General features: G+C 34.8%; 1 protein-coding gene across 1 annotated transcript in view; it reads right to left on the reverse strand.

The window, feature by feature from the left end:
• The window catches only part of THEMIS (thymocyte selection associated), a 216,376-nt gene that overhangs the window by 153,253 nt on the left and 46,388 nt on the right, over positions 1 to 16,735 (reverse strand). The window contains exon 2 of the mRNA XM_053592687.1: positions 13,352 to 13,510. Coding sequence (XP_053448662.1) covers positions 13,352 to 13,510 — 159 coding nt within the window. The remainder of the gene's footprint in view (positions 1 to 13,351; positions 13,511 to 16,735) is intronic.

The following is a 16,735-nucleotide window of genomic DNA, read 5'->3' on the forward strand; positions in this document are numbered from 1 at the left end:
AAAGAAAGTAAAATATCACAATAATTTTTATATTAACCAGTTGCTGAAGGGATGATATTCTACATATATATTTGTAAATAAAACATACAAAAAATAATGTTACTTTTTTAAAGTTTTTAAAATATCTGTGCTAGTAGCCTCCAAGCTGGTCCCCAGTGACTTCTGTCTCCTGGTAGTCACACTTTGTGCGTGAAGCCACACCCTTCCCACATTGTGCTGGCATTGGTCTATGTGATAAAAAGAAGATGGCGGAAGTGATGCTATGTCACTTCTGAAATTAGGCCAACAAGGACTGTGGTTTTAATCTTGGGCTGTCTCTCATTCTCAGATTACTTGCTCAGTGAGAGCCCTACAGAGAGGACCACCTGGTGAAGAACTGAAGGCTCCCAGGACGACCCTGGGAGAGAATTTGAAAATTGATTCTCCAATCATGATTAAGTCTTCAGGAACTGCACTCCCTGCCTATAGCTTCACTGCAACCTCCTGACAGACCCTGATACAAAATGACACCATCTTAAAGCACTCCCAGTTTCCTCAGCCTCAGAAAGTATCTGAGATAAGTGTGTGTTAAGTTGCCGAATTTAGAGAAAATTTACTACGTAGCCATATTTAACTAATAAATGTGGCTATGTAAAATTTTAAATTATGCATGTGGCTCATATTTTATTTTTATTGGAGACTGCTGATAGAGATTCAACACAACCAGTTTCTATATGACTGTGGACAAGTTAGTCTCCTGGTGACTTTTTTCTCATTTGTAAATGTGAATTCAATTAGTAATAGACAGATACATAAAAATGTTCAGACAAGTTTTATAGTAAAAGTTATTGAGAACTTTTTTATTAGGTATTAAGAACTAAAAGTTATTAAGAACTATATTAAGAACAATGTGTGGCATATCATCAAGATTCTCATTTGATTGTATGGTATGAGTAGGATAGTGTTTAGGGAGAATATTCCATCTCTGACATTTCCTACATGCCTTCTAACTCCTGAAACAAAATTCCTACACAGTAATAAAATTCACAGAGTATTTCTAAAAGGTAAAACAGAAAAATGTCTTCAATCTAACCTGGTGATGCTAATGTTGGTTTTATGGATGCGACCATAGCCTACCTTGAACTTATGATTTAAGGACATTTAATGTAAACTTGCTGTTTGGGGAAAAAATAAACCAGTTCATCATGAAAATGTATTGAAACACTTTTTTTCAAGATATTTCTCATAACTAAAGAGAAGACATTTATTATTCATGGTACCAGTAGAAAAGAGAAACAAATGCTTCCAGGAGTTAATCTAGAAATGTGGAACTTCACTATAAACCTTACACTACATGGCTCAACAGTCTATGTGGATAATGCAATCAACTACTGAACACCAGGATATAGTTTTGTTGTGTTTGGCAAGAATGGCATGTTTTCTAACTCATGAAAAGAGACTAAAGGGGCTGTCTTCAAAAAGAACAAAATGTGCTTCTAAATTAATATATTTAGCTCCATACAGAACAGAAATGGTTGCTTTTTATTTATTTTAATATACATTTGAATATATTTGGTGTGACAAAATAAAGACATATGGAAACATAATGTGAATATAGAATATAACTAATAGTATTAGATTACCTTTCATATTTTAGAAAAAAAAAAAAAGGTTCCTGTTTGTCCCATGTAAGTGTCCTCACTGACTCCTTGCAAATTTTTTCTCTATTGATTTTTGCTTGAACTTTCATTGACTGAAGATGTATCTGCAAAGCTGGGTTTATTGGTCAAGGCTGGATATCTTTTCTTTTTCTAGGCTCTTAAAAAATATATTTATTTATTTATTTATTTATTTTGCAGTTTTTGGCCAGAGCTGGGTTTGAACCCACCACCTCCCACATATGGGGCTAGCACCCTACTCCTTTGAGCCATAGGCACCGCCTAAGACTGGGTATCTTTTCTTAGCAGATTTTTTTATTTGCAAAGAAATAATTCTAGGCCCTTGCCAAAGTAATTGCCACTTCATCAAAACTTTTAAATTACCAGATAAAAGTGAGAATCTGTGTTTATACACTTTACAACAGAAGAGAAGATGATGTTCACAAAAGTGGTGAAATAAGTACCTCTAGAAATTGTCCCCTTTATAAAATCAGAACACTTGTTTTTTTTAAAAAATAACAAGATTAAGTTTTTCAGGACTTTAAAAAATTAACCAAAGAATTGGAGCAATCTGGGAAGCATTTCTCTAAAAAAATAAATGGCCAAATCTTGGTAAGAACAGAAACTTTGTGGCATTTTAACTTGTTGAATTCCCATGTTCCCCTGCCTCCTGCTTCTGCTCCACTATAGACTTCAAAACTAAGAGCTTGCAATCATGGCAAAGCCATCAGCCTAGCAGTCACAGGAGGAATCAGAAAGGGGGCTGGGGTGCCTTCAGAGCTCAATCCCAGAGAATTGCCATTATTTCACATGTCCAGTGGCTCCCTGGAAGATCTTACTGACATGGCAGTCTCTACTTGATTTCATTTAAACTGATAACTGGAGAAAAACTTTTTCTCAGAACATTTGTCAAAGCAATAAAAGAGAGAACCCCAGAGACTTAACTACAAGACTCCTGGAAGTGATCAGGAAGTACAGTAAGGTCTCAGGGTATAAAATCAATGTCCACAAATCAGTACCCTTTGTATACGCCAATAATAGCCAAGTTGGGAAGCTAATCAAAGACACAATTCCTTTCACAGTAGCTTCAGAGAAAATGAAATACCTAGGAATATACATAACAAAAGAGATGAAGGACCTCTACAAAAAGAATTATAAACTCTAAGAAAAGAAACAGCTCATGGACAAAGGCATTGATGTATTGAGAGAATAAATTATTTCCTTATTAAAAAAAAAAAAGAAAAGAAATAGCAGAAGACATTAACAAATGGAAGAACATACCATGCTCTTGGCTGGGAATAATCAACATTGTTAAAATATCTATACTACTGAAAGCAATCTGCAGATTCAATGCAATCCCCATTAAAATACCAACATCTTGCTTTGAAGAACTGGAAAAAATAGTTCTTCCTTTCATATGGAACCAGAGAAAAACCTGAATACTACACAAGGCAATTCTTGGTAATAAAAACAAAGCCAGAGGCATCACTCCACCAGACCTCAGGTTATAAAACAAGTCCACAGTGATCAAAACAGCAAAACATACACATAGGGAACAGAATAGAAAACCAAGAGATGAAATCAGTCTCTTATAGCCATTTGATATTTGATAAACCAAACAAAAGCATTCACTGGAGAAAGAATCCCTAGACAATAAATGGTACTGGGAGGGCTGGATAACCACATATAAAAGATTGAAACTGAACCTGAACTAAACAAAAATTGACTCAGGATGGATAAAAGATTTAAATCTAAGACATGAAATGATAAAAATCCTAGAAGAAAGTATGGCAACAAATTTGTGATGATGTTAGACTTGGCAAAGATAATATGAAGGACTCAGTAGCAATTGCAAAACAACAAAAATAAACAAATGTGACTTAATCAAACCAGTAAGCGTTTGCACACATAAGGACACAACAAGTAAAGTAAATAAACAACCTTCATTATGGGAAAATATTTTTGCATGTAAGGAATCTGACTGAGGCTTGATAACTAGGATCTATACAGAACTCAGAGTAATCAACAAAAAAAGATCCAACAAAAAGACCCAGTGATATATCACTGGGCAACACACAGGAACAGAACTTTCTTTGAAGGAGACATATGAATAGCTAACAAACAGATGAAAAAATGCTCATAGTCCCTAATCATCAGAGAAAGTCAAATCAGAACCACCCTGAGATATCACCTCACCCCAGTGAGAAGAGCCCACATCACAAAGTCCCAGAGTTGCAGATGCTGACACAGATGTGGACAGAGGGAACACTTTTATACTGTTGATAGAACTGCAAACTAATACAGCCTCTTTGGAAAGAAGTAAGGACAATGCTTAACAAACTCAAATTATACCTCCCATTTGATCCAGCAATCCCGTTAGTAGACATCTATCCAGAAGGAAAAAAAATCATTCTACCATAAAGATATTTGCACTAGATTGTTTATGGCAACTCAATTTACAATCAATCACCAAGAGGCTGAAACAACTTAAATGCCTATCAGCCCAGGAATGTATTAACAAACTGTGTTATGGGTATACCATGGAATACTATGTAGCCATAAAAAAGATGGAGACTTTCCACCTTTTGTATTAACCTGAATGGAGTTGAAACACAATCTCCTCAGTAATGTGTCGCAAGAATGGAAAACCAAATATCCAACATACTCAATACTAATATGAAGCCAATAGATGACCTAACACACACCCACATAGGAGAAAAACTCCTTTCAATTCAAGTTGCAGGGAGGGGGAATGAGGAAAGTGTGGGAGAGGAGGAGGGGAAGAAATTAGTGTGCTACCACTTAATGGACACAATGTAAGGGTGTATGGCATACCTTTTAGGTGTGGGACAGAACTACAAGAGGGACATTACCTAACAAACACAAATACTGAAACCTTGTTGTCTGTACCCTCACAATAACCTGAAATTTTTCAAAAAAACAATAAAAGAAAATTGTTTAACATTTGTGGCTATGCTCAATAGTAGAAAACACAATAGGTTAACCCAGAAGCTTAAAAATCTGGGAAATCAGATTTTCATAAGGACATTGAAAAGTTACAACATATTCTCAAGAATCTTGAAAGTCACATTCACAAATATGCCTACCCAGGAAAGGCCTGGGAAGGTCTGTAATTCTCAATTTTGGCTAAGTTGAGGCTCTGCAAGACTCTGAAGTAAAGGCTAAGCAAGACTATTCAATTGCCTGGCTGTGTTGAAAATAGGCCTACAAATGCACACAAGAGCCCCTCAACAAAGACCAGAGACTTCTTGTTTCAGATGTGTAAGAAAATCCCTATTCATACCACCAGTTGTCTATTAAGCCAAGTTAGCAGAGACTTCAGAGGCCACAAGTGACAGAGAATGTGGACTTCATACATTTAGTTCAGAAAATTCTCTAAACAAACAACTGAAATAACGAGGCCTGAAAAGGGGAGAGAATTAAAATTTATACAAAGTCTACATTATATTATTTAAATTATACAGTGTCAAACAAAAGTCATAAGAAAAGCAAAGGAACAAGAAAGTGTGATCCATACACAGTTAGGTGGTGCAAGAAATTAATAGAAACTGTCCCTAAAGAAGCCTGGACATTGGAATTACTCAAGAAAGAATTTAAATCAGTTATTTAAAATATATTCATTGATTGCATTTCCAAGGTAAAGTTCAAGTTATAACCAAATTATTTGTTCCCTCACATTAATGTGTAATGAGAAACAATATGATAAAATATATTTAAAGAACTAAAAATCATATCTACAGAACTAAAAAGAAAGAAAGAAAGGATGGAAGGAAGGATGAGAATGATGTCCCACCAAAGAGAATATAAATCAAATTTGAAGGTAGGTCAATTGAGATTACACATTCTGAGGAATAAGGGGGAAATGTATAAAGAAAATTAACAATCTCAAAAGCCTATTGAACACAATCAAGAACAGCAAAATGTGAATAATAGCTACAGTGCCAACTCCTGGGCAGTGGACTTGTACAGGTCCATAGTCTGTTAGGAGCCAGGGTACACAGCATCACCACCTGAGCTCTGCCTCCTGCTCCATTCCCCACACTACCCAATCCATGGAAAATTTGTCTTCTATAATATGAGTCCCTGGTGCCAAAAAGTTTAAGGACTGCTGAATAATAGGATTCCCAAAAGGAGAGGGGAGATAGAGAGACATTTAGAAAGAATATATGAAAAAATAATGGCAAAAATTTCTAAAATTTGATGAAAAACTATCTACACATCTAAGATGCTCACCATCCTTCAAGTAAGATAAACTCAGAGATCCTTGCTTAATCATACCATGATCAAACTGTTAAAAATCAAAGATAAATAGAGAATAGTTGGTAAACGATATAAAACTATAGCTAGTTATGAGTTCTAATGAGTTCTAATATCCTGTACCATTTTAGAATGATGATAACTAACTATAATATATAGCTTGACATAGCTAGAAGGAGAATATTGAATGTGTCTGACACACAAAAATATTGATAAGTGTTTAAGATGATAACTATACATTATGCATAGTATATATCAAAATGCCACTATGTACTATGAATATGTACAGTTATTATTTGTCAATTACAATTTTTTTTTTCCATTCCTGAGATACTTCACTTAGGATAGCAGTCTCCTGATCCATCAAGTTTCTGCAAAAGACATTATTTCATTCCTTTTTATGGTAGAGTAGAATTCTGTGGTATATGTGTGTGGGTGTACGTGTGTCTGTGTGTGTGTGTGTGTTTGCATGTGTACACACCACATTTTCTTCACATACTCATCAATTGATGGGCACCTTGATTCTATGTCAGTGGTATAAAGGACATTTAAAATTAAGAAGAGAGGAGGTTAGAGGGTGGTGGTGGTTAAAAAATTACCTATCATCTACAATGTACACTATTCTGGTGATGTGTACACTAAAAGCCCTAACTTCTGTATTATACAATTCATTCATGTAACAGAATAACACTTGTACCCCTAAATCTATTGAAATTTAAAAACAAATTTTAAATAAAAAATAAAGGCAATAAACAGAAAACTATAAAAATTGCGATATATATTAATCAAACTGTATCAATAACCACCTTAAAGACCAATGATCTTAATATACCAATTAAAAAACAAAGACAGTTTTGTATATAGGTTCTCTGTTCTATTTCATTGCTCTGTGGCTCTATCTTTTACCAACACCATGCTGTTTTAGTTACCATAGCCTAGTAGTATGGTTTGAAGTCTGGGAATGTGATGCTTCCAGATTTGTTCTTTTTGCTTAAGATTTCTTTGGCTATTTGAGCTCTTTTTGTGAACCAAATGAAGTATAGACTTATTTTTTCTAAATCTGTGAAATGTGATTTTGGTATTTTTATGAGGAGTGCCTTGAATTTATAAATCTTTGTGAAGTATGGACATTTTAACATTGACATTAATAACAATGTTGAGTCTACCAATCAATGACTATAATGTGTTTTTCCATTTTTTTTTTTTTTGTGTGTTCTCTGCAACTTTTTTCACCACTGTTTAATTGTTCTCCTTGTAGAGATCTTTCAGCTTCTTGGTTAAGTATATTCCTAAGTATTTATTTACTCAGGAATAAATAAATACTGAGTCTTTGATTTGACTTTACCTTGACATTATTGGTATGTAGAGATATGCTACTGATTTGTGTGCATTGATTTTTGTAACCTGAGACATTGCTAAATTTCTTTTTCAATTCCAGAAGTCTCTTGGTGGAATCCTAAGTATCATATTTTCCAGATTTGATATATAAAAAAGCAAATGCAAAAGTCAGTAAAGCAATACTTTGACCTCCATTATCTTAATTTGTGAACACTATATATATATATATATATAGATATAGATAATTTTTTTTTTTTTTTTGTCTGTTGCTCTGGCTAGAACTCCCAGATGTCTGATGAATGTAAGTGGTGACAGTGGACACCTTTGTCTTGTTTCAATTCTTAGGGGGAATGCTTTCAACTTTTCCCGCATTCAATATGATGTTTGCTGTGGATTTGACTTTTATGGCTTTTTGAATTATTTTGAGATATGTTCATGAGACAGTGATGAATTTTGTCAAATGTTTTTTCTTCATTTGTTGCATGATCATGTGGTCTTTGTTTTTGCTTCTGGTGAATCACATTTATTATTTATTGATTTACCTATGTCGATTTACCTATGTGGAACCATACTTGCATACCTGGGATAAAGCCGATTTGGTCATGGTAGATTATTTTTTTATGTGATATTGAAGTTGGTTTATTAGTATTTTATTAAGGATTTTTGCAACTATACCCATAAGGAATATTGGTCTGTGTTTTTTGAGATAGTTGGGTCCTTATTGGTTTTGGTATCAAGATGATACTGGTTTCATTTAAAAAGTTGGGGAGGATTTCCTCCTGCTCAGTGTTATGAAATAATTTTTTCAGTATGGGTGCCAGCTCTTTTTTATAGGTCTAATAGAATTTGGCTGTGAATTTACCTGTTCTGTGGTGCTCTGTTTTTTTGTTTTTTAAGAGAGAGAGAGACTTTTTATTACTGCTTTGATCTTGCTGCTTATTACTGGTCTGCCCAAGAGTTCTATATCTTCCTGATTGAGTCTTGGAACGTTGTGTGTGCTTCCAGAATTTTATCCATTTCCTCTGCATTTTCAAGTGTAATTTGAAATTAAGAATATGATACCATTTGCATTAGTACTCCCCAAAATGAAATACATAGGTATAAATCTAACTATATATAGATTGTGTATATATGTGTGTGTTTAATGTGAAAAGACTATAAAACTCTGAAGTAAAACATCAAAAACTAAATAAATTAAGAGATATTTTACTTTATGTATAGGAAGACTCAATATTGTCAAGATATCAGTTCTTTTCAATTGGATCTGTAGGTTAAATATAATTCTAATCAAAGTCCATGCAAGTTACTTTGTGCGTATTGACAAACAGATTCTATAGTTTATTGGCAGAGATGAAAAACCTAGCATATCCAACACAGTTTTGAAAAGAATGACAAATTTGAAGGACTAACACTACCTGATGTCAAGATTTATTATAAAGGTACAGGGAACTCAAATTAAACATTAAGAAAAGTGCAAACAGCCCTCTCTATAACTGGGCAAGAGATTGGAACAGAAACTTATCCAAGGATGACAGATGAATGGCCAATAACCTCATGAAAAAATGCTCATCATCTTTAATCATCATAGAAATGCAAATCAAAACCACTCTAAGGCATCACCTAATCCCAGCAAGATTAACCCACATCACAAAGTCCCAAGACACCAGACGCTGGCATGGATGTAGAGAGAAGGGAACACTTCTACACTCAGGGTGAGATTGCAAACTAATACAGCCTTTTTGGAGAGAAGTATGGAGAATCCTCAAAGACCTCTGCAATCCCATTACTAGGTATCTACCTAGAAGAACAAAAATCATTTTACCACAAACACATTTGCACTAGAATGTTTATTGTGGCTCAATTTATAATTGCCAAACTGTGGAAGCAACCTAAATGCCCATCAACTCATGAATGGATCAACAAACTAAACTGTGGCATATGTATAGCATGGAATATTATTCAGCCATTAAACAGATGGAGACTTTACATCTTTTACATTTGATCTGGATGGAGTTGAAATACATTCCTCTTAGTAAAGTATCTCAAGAATGGAAAAATAAGTATCCAATGTACTCCATGCTAATATGAAATCAATATATAAATAATTACATGTTCATAAGAACAATAAAACATTATTATAGTCCAGTTTGGGGGGGGAGAGAAAAGTGGGAGGGAGGAGGGCAGAGAACGTTTAAAGTTTGAACTAAATCTACTTTAACCATGTAGTCCAGGAATCATATTCCTTGAGATCTGAAAACGTATGTACACACAATAGCCTACACATGGGTGTTTATGACAGCTTTATTCATAATTGCCAAAACTTGAAAGGGACCAAGATGTCCTTCAATAGGTGAATATTTATGTTATAGTATATTCAGAAAATAAAATATCATTCAGCACTAAAAAGAAATGATCTATCAAGCCATAAAAAGACATTACAGGATTTTGATAGTTGGAGAGGTTATATGTATGTGGGAGCAGGAAATATGTAGGAAACCCACATAACTTCTGTTCTATTTTGTTGTTGTGAGCCTGTAAACACTTTAAGAAAGAAAGGTTTTTCTTTCTAATAAACAAATGAAATAAATGGTACTAGAAAATATCCATTTAGCAAGAACAAAGGCAGTAATGAAAGGAATATAGAAACACAAAAGGCATAAGACATATGGAAAACAAATGGCAAAGTAACAGATGTAAATCCTACATTATGAGCAATTATACTAACTGTAAATGGTTAAACACTTCATTTAAAAAGCAGGGATGTGTAGGACTGAAAAAATTACCAAAACATTTGCAACCTATGTAAGACATACTTCAGATTCAAAGAAACAAATATAGCTGCCTTTTAACGTACAATGGGGTTACAGCCTGATAAACCTATTTTGGTAAGTTAAAAATATCATAAGTTAAGAATGCATTTAATATACCTAACCTTCTGAACATCATAGCTTAGCATAATCTGCCTTAAATGTGCTCAGAAAATTTGCATTAGCCTACAGTTGGGAAAAGAGCAAAATTCAACATTTAAAGTATGGTTTCTACAAAATGTATTGCTTCAGCATCATTGAAAAGTAAAAATATCATGGTCAAACCATCACAAGTTAGGAACTGTCTAAAAAGATTAAATAAGATAGGCCACGCAAATAGTAACTAAAAGAAAATTGGAGTGACTATACTTATATAAGACAAAATAGACTTTAATAGAAAAATTGTTACTGGAGACAAAACAGAATATTATATAATAATGAAAGGATCACTCCAACAAACAGAGACAACAATTATAAATACATACACAACAACCATTAGAACCCCAAATACATGAAGGAAAAATGGACAGAATTCAAGGGAAAATATGCAATTCAACTATAAAAGCTAGAAATTTCAATACTTCACTTTTAATAATACTAGTAGACAGAAGATCCTCAAGGAAACAGAAGACTTGAACAACACTATAAACCGACAGACATCTGGAAAACACTCCATCCAACAAGAGTCAACATACATTCTTCTCAAGTTCATAGGCAACATTCTTCAGCATAGGTTATATGTTCATAAGGCAAGGATCAATACATTTAAAAGGACTGAATCACAAAAAGTATGTCCTCTTATAGAATGCAATTAGAAATCCATAGCAAAAGGAAATTTGGGGAACTCACAAATAAGCAAGGATTTTTTAAAACAATATTGGACTTTTTCAGTTTAAAATCTAATGGAGAATTTAAATTGAATGTTTTAAATATAGTATAAATAAAGAGATGTTGCTATTGAGATTTTTAAATAATATTAGTGTCCTTGATTTTTATCCTTCTCCCTAATGCTGATGTAACAGGGTTATGCCTGTGTCTGGGATCCCTTTCATCAACACCTAGGAGTCCTCTTTGAAAGAAAGCATACCCTGACCATCACCAGTCCTTTACTCTTCCACTTTAACCCTGCCAATTATAATAAAACTAGCTTTGTAACTGTATTTTTCAAATTATTGCTCAATAGATACAAGATTATCATGCCATGTGAAAGCTCAAAGGGATATTCTAAATAACAACTCCCAAAGTTAAACTGTTAGCCAAAAACTGTTTCCATTACTCTATTTAGAAACATTCCTACCAACAGGTTCTAGTCATTTTAACTTACTAAATATTTATTATGTGCATCTTATTGTAAACACTGAGGGGATTATAGTCACAAATGAGATTCAGATTCTGCCCTCCACAACCTTGTGATCTAGTAGGCAGATGGTACTAGTCAGACAAGTGTACAAACAGCCTCAATTACATGCAGAATGTAATAAATGCAATAATTAAGGCATGAAAAACTATAGTGATTTTAAAAGGGAGTTGTTAGATCTAATTAGACTACTTAAGTAAGGCTTCTTGTAAAGCAATGGTTCTCAATTTGGCTGCTCGTTACAAATGCCCTGGGAGTTTTAAGAAACTATGATGACCAGACTTCCCCACAGACCAAACAAATCAGAATATCTCATTCAAGTGGCCTGAGCATCAGAATATTTTAAAACTCCCTAAATGATTCCAATATTTAGCCAAATTTGAGAACCATAGTTGTAAAGAATAGGCTTGAGGAAAGAACAGAATTGAAGAAAGGGTGAGTGTTCAATTGAAAATGGATAGGATACTATATCACTTGGATGAATCTTCATCTCAATATAGCTAATTTATTTTCATTCTCCAATCCTCATCATAATTAAAACATTCCCTAAAAAGCTTTTCCTGACTCCTTTAATGATAGTAATAATATCTTTAAAATGGTAATAAAAGCTGACACCACCTTTTCATAGCCCTTCCTGTATGACAAGTACCATTCTAAGCACTTCAAATATATTTCAATATATAGTCCATCTAATTTAACAGTAGGAGATAGATAGTATTATTTTTTCTATTATACATAAGAGGAGGGTAAATAATTTGACAAGTTTATAAAGCTGAGAAGGAATAGAGTTGGGATACCAATATAACTCCAGAAACCATATTCTGAAACACAGCCAGCTATAACGTGTGTTCCTTATCAGGCCTCCAATGAATACTTCATGTATACTACATGTATACTTCAATCATACTATGACTTACATTATATTGTAAATACTTATGAGATTTGCTCTTATACCACTGATTTGTTTGTTCAATAAATAGCAATCGAGCATATAATCTATGCCAGAAAATGTGGCACCAGAAATACAAATTCATATATTCATATTTCATCTGCAAAGGAGCTTTAGGCTAGAGTAAAAGTCAGTGAACTACAATTGACAGGCCAAATGCTGCTGGCCAACTGCTTTTATAAATAAAGTTTTATTGAGCCATAGACATACTCATTAATTTATGCATTATCTATAGGTGCTTTCATATTACAACCAAGTATTATTGTCCACACTACAACAATAGAATGGAATAGCTCTAACAGAGACCACCTGGCTAAAAGGCCTAGAATACTTATTATGTGTCCTTTATAGGAAAAGTTTGCTCATCCCTAGTCTGGAGAATAAAACAAGAAGAAAATCATTAATGATTACCCAGTGAGGTGTGTGCTATCACACCCAAGATACTCTGGGAACATAGAAGAGAGATATCTAGGTTAGGTTAAAGGGTCTGCAAAAATGGTCTAGATAGCATGATATCTGAGCTAATTCGGGAAGGCTAAGCAGATGTAATTAGACAAAGAGGACCAATCAGACTTGTCAGTAAGATCCGACAGAAAAGTTCAGCAGGTGTTAAAGGAGCTAGAAATGGCAAAAGGAATGGCCAGGAGGAGGGATATTACACGGTAACTAGTTAGTTCTACACACCTTATGAAAATGTATCTTTGATTTCTTGATTCTCACTATTTAGCAAAAGTAATGGAGCATAAAGTTGAACCACCCTAACTAATTTTAGCCAAATAGATAATTCTTGTGTAAAAGATGTTTATTTACAAAGGAAGAAAATACTTGCCTCCCATGAGTCCTTAAAAAGATTACACGACAAGAATTCTGAGTTCTTTTTACTTACTTATCCTAGCTGACTTTTTCATTGTTTTTAGTGGTGTAAATGTGTGCAATTATTACCAATATAATTGTACAAATGAGAAGTGTTTGTAACATAATGTACCTGGAAAATTCATGGGCAGTTCAAATGGTTGTGGAGACTCACAACTTTCCATATGCTCACAAATTTCAGCCATGATCTTCTTGACTTTGAGTCCAGTAATTTTAATCACTTCCCCGGTGGACAAACAGCATTCATTTCCAAACATTTCATAAATAGAGCCTAAAAAGAAAAAAAAAAAAACAGTAAAAGCAGTTGTTAAAAAAGAATGTAACGGTGGAGAGCAAAGTGGGGTCAAAGCCTTATCTGTATAAGGAGAATGGGAGAGGGGTGAGGGATGAAAAATTACCTGTGAGGTACATTCTACAGTGTACTATTCAGATGATGGGTACAAATGCCCAGATGTCACCATGATACAATACATACATGGAACAGAAAAATAAATAAAAAATTTAAAATAAAGTTTAAAAAAATAAAAACTGGGGGAGAAAAAAAGCCTCATATAAAATGTTTTTACTCAGTTCTTCTCTTAGGTACCTGCTGAAAAGGAATTTAATGAAGGTTGGCAAAATGTACATCATGTACCTGGAAAAATATTAGATTTTCACTTCATCCACTGGGACAAGTATAAACAATCCTTTTTTTTTTTTTTTTTATTACTGTAAATTGAATTTACAGCTTCCTCAGTACCTTTAGTTCATCTTTCCAAGGTCAGGCGACAAACATTTTTCCCACTTCTGGGGTTTATGATCTGTTTTTCCTGGGTCACAGAATGAAGCTCATATGACTCAACAGTGGTCTCAGAAAGTACTGCAAACCAGGTTGTGATATAACCCAAGATCAAAGCACAGAGGGGTCTGTTCAACAGGACTTTATATTAAGAGCATCATGGTTACTAGATCTGATTCTCTTCATTGTTATGAATATAAGACTCTTTGCCCATTTTTATCCCTTGGTTTTTGACAAGCCAGAAACAACTCTCAATATCTTTATAGCAATAGGGTCAGATCAACCCAGATAAAACTGGAAAGCTTCATTTTAATTCAGGATTTCAGTCTCCTCCCTGACAAACCTTTTATCATAGATGTGAAAGCGAAACTTTTTACTCATTTACTTTCCTTTTGTGTCCCCTGATAAAAGGAAAGAGAGCAGTGAAATAACCAGAGGATGAGCAATAGGAAAGAACAGAGGCAAAAGTTCTGAATAATCTAGCCCAGTGGAAAAGAAACAGCCTCAAACTACAGCATATAATCACTCTACAGTTGAGCAGTAAACTAAGGCTGATGTAAATAAGCACTATGGAATGGTAGGCTTTAAATACATTTTTTTCTTACCCCCAAGATAGTTTATATTCTCCCTGCCACACTACATATAAAGTATGTGAGCACAGGATTTTAGGTTGGCTTGCTTTCTGAACTTTTCTCTATTGAACCACTTTCCCATAGAATGTTTCATGATGTATAGCTAACCCCTAAAATACATTTGTGTCATTAATGGTTGTCATGAAAGTTATTAAATCTCGCATCCAATCTAGCTCTGAACTATTATGTGATCATTTCAGCTCAAATTAGAATAATCTGAGGAGGTTTGACATAGCAGCCTTTTAAACAGAGGCACAGCCAGTTCTAAGCAACTCAAGAAAATAAATGTCTTGACCTTCCACGTCTCTCAAAGTACCCCAATAGCTAAATTCCACCAGAAGTCAGAGGACAAGAGAGCTCGATATCCCTGTAGAAGTCAGCATCCCAGGCAGAATGGGAATGACAGTCCAGCACACCAACATGACTGTCAGTCCTTAGCCTAACAAGGGGCATTTCTGCAGACAGGCTAGTCTATCTGTTCCTCATGCTGTGAGTATATAATTCCACAACCCGCCCTTTTCTCATACGATTCCCTTAGCTGTGCAAGTGCTCATACTTCTATGAACTTCAATGCCTAGTGTTATCATAAGTCTCAAGCACTTTGCGGAACAAATTGAGGTATTAAAGATAATAATAAATCTGCAGTGACATTTGCCTCTAATGAATTCAGAATGGTTATTTGCTACCATCTTCATTTGGCAATTAATCACATACTAACATTTTACATCTTTAGTATTATCTCACCCTGTACTTAACTTTTTATGAGTTTAGTTTTTATTACTCCCACTTCAATTGTAAACTTCATGAGAAGAAATATTATATTATACTTTTGCATGATTACAATACATCAATCTACCTTCTTTCTTCATTAAGCAAAATATATTAAAAGCCCAGTAGTTGGTTGGCTGTAGGTATGGTGATTGGCAGTAGACTTCTGAAATAAAATGCATATTCTCTTTCTCCTAGAAGCAATGTCATGGGGGGAACAAACAAGTAAGCAGACAATTGTGAAAGATTATGAGAAAGACTATGGAAGATACAGGGCATGGTGGAAGTATATTGGAAGTATTTAATTAAGCAATTACTTGGGAAAGAAATTAGGGAAGGGTTTCTGGAACAGATGACAGCTGAGCTGGGTTTTAAAGGAAGTGACAGAAGACGCCGGGATGGGCAGAGGAAACAGTGTTTGAAAAGGCACCGAGTGTAGTCCCAGCTGCTTGGGAGGCTGAGGCAAGAGAATCGCTTAAGCCCAGGAGTTGGAGGTTGCTGTGAGCTGTGTGAGGCCACAGCACTCTACAGAGGGCCATAAAGTGAGACTCTGTCTCTACAAAAAAAAAAAAAAAAAGAAAAGGCACCGAGATGAGAAAGCACCTGACACATTCAGAACCTCAAGTGGTTTGTTACGTCTAAAAGGCAAAGTAAGAACGGAGATGTGGTAAGACAGGAGGGTAGAGTAGAAGAGTCTCTGTCATACAATCTTTATGAAATTACCAACAAACACAAAGCCATTCTAAGGCTGACGCAACCTCGAAGTCAGAGAATCTACATTTCCCATTAGCAGTGTCCAAGGACAAATGCCAATTGAAAGCGAGGTCATTTGTACTCCTGGCATTTTCTCTCCAAAGTGCAGCCTTCTGCATCACCTGGGAGCTTGTTAGAATCTCAGCCAGACCCCAGACCGGCTGAATCAGAATCTGCATTTTTAACAAGACTCCAGGACGATTTATAAGTTCTTCAATGTCGGTAAATCTTCGGTTGCGGCAACAAATGTACAACAAAATAGTCTCTGATTTGAAATTGTTGCAAAACTAAGGAAGAGGGGAGAACACACCGCGCAGACGCATTCGATGTCATTGAGGTGGAAGACGGTGGAAGTAGAAACAGAGGAAGGGGAGGGTTTTAAGTAGAGAAGTGAAGTGGTAGGATTTTTCTTTGTCACATGAAATAGATCATTTAACTTAGGCCATTTCAGCTGAAGTCAGTTGGGCTTAATTTCATTGCAATGAGTATGTAATTATAAATGTAATGTATACACGTATGAAACTGGCTGACTGGGAATGCAATCTCTCTTTCCAAGGTTCAGTTG

This window comes from Nycticebus coucang, chromosome 5 (genome assembly GCF_027406575.1).
Source record: "Nycticebus coucang isolate mNycCou1 chromosome 5, mNycCou1.pri, whole genome shotgun sequence".
Lineage (NCBI taxonomy): Eukaryota > Metazoa > Chordata > Mammalia > Primates > Lorisidae > Nycticebus > Nycticebus coucang.